Source organism: Spinacia oleracea, chromosome 4, assembly GCF_020520425.1.
Source record: "Spinacia oleracea cultivar Varoflay chromosome 4, BTI_SOV_V1, whole genome shotgun sequence".
Taxonomy (NCBI): Eukaryota; Viridiplantae; Streptophyta; class Magnoliopsida; order Caryophyllales; family Amaranthaceae; genus Spinacia; species Spinacia oleracea.
In genome coordinates this window covers 35,857,177-35,864,884 of record NC_079490.1, presented here as the reverse complement: position 1 = coordinate 35,864,884, position 7,708 = coordinate 35,857,177, and the positions used below count along the sequence as shown (strand labels likewise).

Sequence of the window (7,708 nt, the reverse complement as noted above, 5' to 3'; positions counted from 1 at the left end):
ATTAATTCCACTTGAACTGAAGCGGCCTCTAGTCAGGCATTCAGCTCACTTGATCTCACTGAATTATTAACTTGTTAATTAATACTGAACCGCTTTTATTAGACTTAATATTATATGCATACTTGGACCAAGGGCACTATTTCCTTCAAATATTATATTCAGGAAATACTCTAATTATGGATATTCAGAAATGATGGATGCTGGTTTTAGTGGGAGTTAAACAAACTATCAAATGGCAAAGAAAGAATTATTTTCGGAAACAAAGATATTACCGGAAACGGAAATATGGTTCATAACGGAAATATAAATATTATCGAAGTCGAAGATATTGCCGGAAAAAGGAAATATGGTTCGTATCGGAAATATTATCAGAAATAGAAATATTGTCGGTATCGGAAATATTATCGGAAACAAAAATATTACCGGAATCGGAAATATTGGCGGAATAGAAAATATTAACGGAAGCGTAAATATTGTTCGAATCAGAAATAAATTCTGGAATCGAAAAAACAAATCGGAAGCTCGACGAGCGACAGGCCAGCACATGGGCCAACCCATCGCTCGACGAGCCAGTCTTGCAAAGAAAACACCCATGGACCAGTGCTTGTACACAAGGCCAGCGCACAACGCCAGCCCACGAGTAAGGGCAGCGCGCCCGCGCAGCAGCCTAAGCAGCGAGGCAGCTGCGCTGGACCAAGCAAGGCTTTCGCGCAAAAGCCCAAGCGTAAGGTTTTCTTGTGCAGCATACGAGTAAAAGATAAATAAAACTCAGTAAATATAAATAAAACTCAGTAAATATAATACGAGAAAAATAAAAATAGATAAATAAAAACCCACTAAAAGATAATAAGAGATAATTTTTGAATTTTTTTAATAGATAAATAAATATCCGTTAAAACTGTCATACACATTGATTATAAAATCTCACTAACTATCGCTTAAAGTTGAAAAAAAATCGAATAAAAAAAGAATTTATCCCGTGCATCGCAAAGGCTTTAAATCTAGTTGGAAAATAAAGGTTGAATTGGTCCAAAATTAATATAACTAGTAAATATAACTTTTTTTCTTAAATATATTTTTAAGGATAATAATACTATATTTTTATAGGGTGTTATAGGCTCCCCTTGGGGGTTGGATTGTCAAAAATCAAGCCAAACCTAGTGATCGTGCACTACTCGTGCTTCTTGATAAATCGGCCAAGTTTGAGTATTAATGTCCTTTAAAGTAAGATACCAATTATTTGTTTGAGTATTAATGTCCTTTAGGATTTGTGATCAAAGAACACTTGACTTCCAATTATTAAATCATTTCTACTCATTCTCAACATGTTTAACATGAGAGCTCCCGTCATTACTGAATTAACATGAGGGTTGTGTCATAAAAGACACGAATACATTCTAATCCTTTCCTCCTTCTCAACATGATTATATTAACATGTGAGCTCCCGTCATGACAGAATTAACGTGAGAGTTATGCCCTTAGGCACGAAAAAACTTAAACTCTATGAATGCTTGAAATCAAAGTACAAAACATAAATAACCTCTTAACATGCTTGACATGGAAGTACAAAAAATAAATAACCTCTTAACATGCTTGACACAGAATTACAAAACATAAATAACCTCATAACATGCTTGACGTAAAAGTACAAAGCATTAATAACCTCTTAACATGCTTGACATAAAAATACAAACATAAATAACCTTCCTTGCATGCATATAAAATAATACATACATAAACATTCTTGGATAGTCTACTTGCTTAATCAATTCAACAAACATAAAACTCTTTAATAAACATGCTTGCTACACATCAAACATGAACAACATCCAAGTAACATGAACCATAACTCAAATCCATATTTAACATGTACACGCATGCATAGTAGGTTAACTCTAGACTTGTATGTACCTTGTGTATAGTACATTATTAAAGAAGCCACCTTTTGATTCAATCTACTCAACTAGAAATCACCTCCTAAAATAAAATAATAAAATTTAATTAATCACCATCCTTAATTAATTTCCTGCAACATAATTTAACTTTAACCTCTTTAATTAATTAGAAATAATTAGTTTTCAACGTAATTGATTAACTTATTTTATTCTTTGAAACTCTAGCATGAAAATTTAATTATTTCATGCATTAAAACCTTAAAAATTGAAGCTTTAATGCTTATAAAGTAATATAAAACTTATAATTAATTACCATTATTCAAATAGTCGTTTGATTATGCTAATTAATTAATCATATACTTTAATCCAAAACCTAATCATAAAGCATCATTAGTATCATTAAAATATTCAAATCCATGATTTATGACATTAAAGTAATATTAATTTCTAAACCTTTAATTATAATTAAGAATCAACAATATCATCGTAATCCAAATTTGATTTTTAATTATAATTAACAACTAATCCAATAATAAATTAAATAATTAATAATAATAATTAAATAGAGGAGAGAAAAGAGAAGCGAAATAACACCGGTCGGCCAACAATAAAGGGGCACAACAAAGGTTGAGGAAGAGAGACGCACGCGAGCGCGCGGAGGAGAGAGGGCAGCAGGCACGGTGGGCGAGTGCGCGGCTTACGGGCGACGCGACGCGCAGGAGGGGCGAGGGGAGAGCGATGCGTGAGGCATGCAGGGTGCTGGGCGCGGGAGCAGGCGGGCACGAGAGGGCGTGGCTGCTTCCTTGCTTGCTCTAGGCGTGCGGACGAAGAGAGGAGAGGGGAAGGAGATCTTGACAAAAAGGGAGAGAGAGGAGAAATTAGGGCTTAAGAAATAATGTGGGGATTTTGTGGGGATTATGGGATATTTATAGGTTTTGAGATCCTTAAAAGGCCAGGTTTAGGAAATTCCTTTTCGGGTTTCATTAAATTACTAATCCGGCATGCATTAAATCCTTTAGACTTAAATTAAAAACTCCATTGGGCTTGGCTCGTTTAAATTCATTTTCTTTTCTAAAACCCAACTTAATTTAAAATTATTTTATCCTCCAATTGGAAATAATTAATATTTCTAGTTAATCAAATATATTTAAATAAGTATTTAAATGGGACTTTAATTTAAAATCTCCTTAAAAAAACTTTACAAATATAATAAATATATTTACAACTTAATAAAAATACGGGTATTACATAATATGACAAAAACATAAAGTTAATATATTTTCTATTATTGATATTAATGATTTGACTAAAGCATTACCAAAATCGTCTAATACTGTTATATTCTATAATCCCATTTTTTCTCTGCATACATAAACATTTTATACAAAAAGAGAGAGGTTTTTTTAGCGAATGGATATTTGGCGGGAAAATTCGATCTCCACCAGAAAATGATGTGTCATTCCCCATGTCTGTTTTCGTATAATGTAATAGATAGTGGGACGAAGACTGAGAATTGGTTGTTGGAAATATGTGTTGATGGAAACGTGTAAGGAATAAAGAACATAATTTACAAAGTTTCCCTTAGCAACAACTCTCCTCCTCCATTTTCATTAATGACAAATTTAGTCATTTTGTACACCTTCTAATTCCCATCCCATAATACCAGACCTCATAAATATTATTTTCATGGGAATATAAAAAAGTGCTCGGTTTTTGTTATAAAACAAACTTCCATTTGAGTTAGTGGTTTATCCCATTGAACCGTCAATTCAAATGGCGGTTCGTTTTAAAACAAAACCGCCATTTCAATTGGCGGTTCTAAGCTGAACCGGGAAAAAAATTATTTTTCTTTCTTCCATGCTGACATGAACAATAACGGTATAGAGGGAAACAAGTTAGAAAGTGACTTATTTTGGAAATTATTGGATCTTTAAGCAATATGATAGGAAATTGCTCTAACTTTTTTTTTGATAAACAAATTAATTAATTGATAAAAAGTCATACGACATCTACATAAAGATTTAAATCTAACAAATACATAACCATCGAATCAAATGAAAACTTCCTTTCACCATAGCTACGATCATAGTATATCAAACATTCTGTATACGATCTTTTATATCGCTGTGATTTACAGCCTTCATTGACGAGGGGGTCTATAGATCTGTTGTATTCGTGACAAATATCATTTCCGTCTGATTCGTTTGATTGTAGTCGAAATATTGACATCCTTTTCGATCCAGCATAAATCTTTACCAAAAAAACAACCTGAATTAAACTAAACACACAAAACTTAACTAGAAACAAACCCACCATAGGGGTACTTACTACATTGAAACAATCAAACCCACCATAGGGTACTTTCTACACTGAAACTCTGTAGTTTTATTGAGATCTAACGCAAAAAATACAACAGAATTAAAAGAGAAATGGCGAAAATAACTAAATTTCTAAATAAAATTGGCTATTTCCGCCCTATAAAACTCTAATTTTTGTAAACCCTAACAAAAATATAAAAAAGGGAGAGAGGGGACCGGAAATCGCTCTAACTTTGATTTAACGTTGATTTAACTAATTTGCGAATCCAATTACACATTTGAAAGATTTCTTTAAAAAAAAAAAAGATTAAACAGAAAAAGAAGGAAATGCGTCCACGGTGATATCTCTCCTCTTCCTCCGGTATCTGATCTCACTCGCCATTTGGTAAATTGTAATGCCAAATCAATCGAAATGAGCTCGAACTGCATCAAAAGGTTTGATTTCAACACTTTAAACTTTTTCTTTGTGCGTTATTTTTTATGGATTAGGAGTATGAATTTTAGTAAAAATTTCAATTTGTAGGAGTAATGCTTGATTAGTTGGTGTTCGTATCTTAAATGTAAACATGCAATCGTCATTTATTCATTCGATATTTCGATCTGTAGGTTTAATTTGTTGTAGAATTATGGAATTTGATTGAAAATTGTAGTTATTCCGGTTTTATTGTTGTGTTGTTGATTAGTAATCGGAAGTTTTGATTAATGAAATGTGTGCAGAATAACAAATGTCAGTTCCTAGATCAATGGACAAGTCAAGTTCTCTTGAATACATTAACCAGATGTTTCCCACAGGTCAATTTTCTCTCTTTCCTTGCTTAATTTTGTTGAGTTGTATAAATTTCCGATTAAATTCGAAGTGTCGAAGTCGGGTAGTCACTCCATTGATCAGTGTTAATTTGAAAGGGATTGGTGACATGTAGTTTATGAATTATTTTTTCCATGTTACTTGCATTGCTTGAATGGTTGCTGATTGCTGATTGCTGATTGTTGATTGTGTGACCATAATTTATCAGAGGCGTCATTGTCTGGTGTTGAGCCTCTTATGCAAAAGATTCACTGTGAGATCCGTCGGGTGGATGCTTCCATACTGGGTGCTGTTCGACAGCAGGTAGTGTTTACTTGGTCTTGCGCGATTGTGTTCTACTGTAGTATTAATAGGATTTTTTTACTTTATCTTTGGCTCCTCCGTTGAGTTTCCGCAAGGGTAGAAATAGTTAGTTTTCCCAGGGTGGAAAACATTTCCTTTTCTTTGAAAGGAAAATCACATTTCCCTCTCCAATCTTGGAGAATGATCTCCTCCCAATAGTCCCTACCAAAAACAGAAGCTGTTGTGTCAGACCGCCTGACCGGTCAGACCTGATGCTGACGTCATCAAAATATCCACCCCCACCCACGCGCATCTTGTCACGCGCCCACCCATTTTACCGACATTTCTCCTTCCGTCTCTCCTTAGACCTCTTTCTCTCTCCTCCAAAATCTCTGCCCCTCTTTCTCTCCTCCAAACCTCTCTGCCTCTCTCTCCTCCAAAACTCAACCACCTTCTTGCCGCCGTCTCCGTCCCCTCGTCGCAAGATATTGAGCGGCAAAGGAAGGAGCAGAGGCGGCGTTGTGCCTCATCGCAAGCTTGCCGTCGTCGTCATTGGAGGTTGTCGAAACTCTAATCTGCAACCTATAAATCTCCTTCATCTCTCTCACTCGAACCTTCAAGATACGTAATTCGTTTCGTTAATCTGAAAAAATGAAATTATATTTCTGCATTTAAACTGATTTTGTTGTTTAATTGGGGTTTTCGGTTTAAAATCGTTTCGTTAATGGTTAATTTTGTTTAATTGGGGTTGATTAATGGTTAAAATTGGGTTGCTTAATGATTAATGGCAGTAATCAGAATTTTAATTTGTAGATTTCAATGAAATTGATGTGTTTATGGGTACTGTATGTTTACAGTTGTTGAAGTTGAAAAAATGGTGCAAGGTGGAGTTATACGCTGCTCCAGTTATGGACATTGGGTGGAGCAAATTAGCAGAAAGATGTTTGAGGAGAGAGAAATTGAGCTGTTGGGTTATTTTCTGTCGGAGGTTGTGTTGCTCCGTCTCTTCGTTTTATCTCCGGCGACTTTAGAGTTTAGTTAACTATTAAATAACTATGTACTGTGTAATAATTTTGGTTAGATTCGTTTTAGTTAAGTTTAATTTTGTTTTAGTTAAGAACTATTTTATTTTAGTTATGATGCATTTAGTTTAAGAATAATTTGAATTAGTTATGTCTATATTGATGTAGTCTATAAGGAGTACTTGTTATTCAACTAAAAAATGATGTGGATCTACAATTCATCCATAAGGGAAGTCTAACCGATTTCTATAAAAACTTAACTATTTGATCGGCTCGATCATAAGTGGAACTACGTGTATTATAATTCGTAACTAGTTTATATAATACCTTAACTATTTGGCTAATAAGTGCAACTATTGTATTATACCTTAATTGACTTCTACAAAAACTTAACTATTCGAATTGGCACATAAATACAACTATTTGTACATTGAAACTCGTAAACACGTAACTAAAACTTAAAAAAATTAGGTCATTGCTTAACTAATTCGTTTCAATGCTTAACTAATTAGGTCATTGCTTAACTAATTAGTTTCAATGCTTAACTAATTAATTCGATTGCTTAACTAATTGATTTCATTGCTTAACTAATTAGTTCGATTGCTTAACTAATTAGTTCGATTGCTTAACTAATTAATTCAAGTGCTTAACTAATTGGTTTCATTGCTTAACTAATTGGTTCAAATGCTTAACTAATTAGTTCGATTGCTTAACTAATTAATTCAAGTGCTTAAGCAATTGGTTTCATTGCTTGACTAATTGGTTCAAATGCTTAACTAATTAGTTCGACTGATTAACTAATTAATTCTAGTGTTTAACTAATTGGTTTCATTGCTTAACTAATTGGTTCAAATGTTTAACTAACTAGTTCGAATGATTAACTAATTAATTCCAGTGATCAACTAATTGGTTTCATTGCTTAACTAATTTGTTCAAATGCTTAACTAATTAGTTCGATTTCTTAACTAATTGGTTCAAATGTTTAACTAATTGAATTTCAACGTTTCACTAATTAATTAACTAATTAATTCAAGTGCTTAACTAATTGGTTTCATTGCTTAACTAATTAGTTCGATTGATCAACTAATTAATTCAAGTGCTTAACTATTTCGTTTCATGGCTTAGCTAATTAATTCAAGTGCTTAACTAATTGGTTTCATTGCTTAACAAATTGGTTCAAATGCTTAACTAATTGGTTCAAATGCTTAACTGTTTCGTTTCATTGCTTAACTAATTAATTCAAGTGCTTAACCAATTGGTTTCATTGCTTAACAAATTGGTTCAAATGCTTAACTAATTGGTTCAAATGCTTAACTAATTAGTTCGATTGCTTAACTAATTAATTCAAGTGCTTAACTAATTGGTTTCATTGCTTAACTAATTGGT

At 33.2% G+C, this 7,708-nt stretch overlaps 1 protein-coding gene across 2 annotated transcripts; it reads left to right on the top strand.

Moving 5' to 3' along the window:
* The first annotated feature begins 4,408 nt into the window (after positions 1 to 4,408).
* On the top strand, positions 4,409 to 6,460 carry LOC110804834 (uncharacterized). Of its 2 annotated transcripts, XM_022010441.2 has the most exons (4): positions 4,409 to 4,648; positions 4,931 to 5,005; positions 5,227 to 5,321; positions 6,158 to 6,460. In XM_022010441.2, the coding sequence occupies exons 2-4, from the start codon at positions 4,939 to 4,941 to the stop codon at positions 6,329 to 6,331; spliced, it is 336 nt and encodes a 111-aa protein (XP_021866133.2). In that variant the 5' UTR covers positions 4,409 to 4,648; positions 4,931 to 4,938; the 3' UTR covers positions 6,332 to 6,460. The 2 variants fall into 2 exon arrangements, with proteins under 2 accessions (XP_021866133.2, XP_056699595.1); XM_056843617.1 differs by lacking the exons at positions 4,409 to 4,648; positions 4,931 to 5,005; positions 5,227 to 5,321 and adding an exon at positions 5,419 to 5,858.
* The last annotated feature ends 1,248 nt before the right edge of the window (positions 6,461 to 7,708 follow it).

What these genes read in the sequence shown, in the direction of transcription:
- LOC110804834 (XM_056843617.1), top strand. Translation starts at nt 5,573, where the DNA reads ATGCTGACGTCATCAAAATATCCACCCCCACCCACGCGCATCTTGTCA. An exon ending in TGCCGTCGTCGTCATTGGAG is followed by an intron (nt 5,859 to 6,157) that starts GTTGTCGAAACT and finishes GTATGTTTACAG; the next exon opens with TTGTTGAAGTTGAAAAAATG.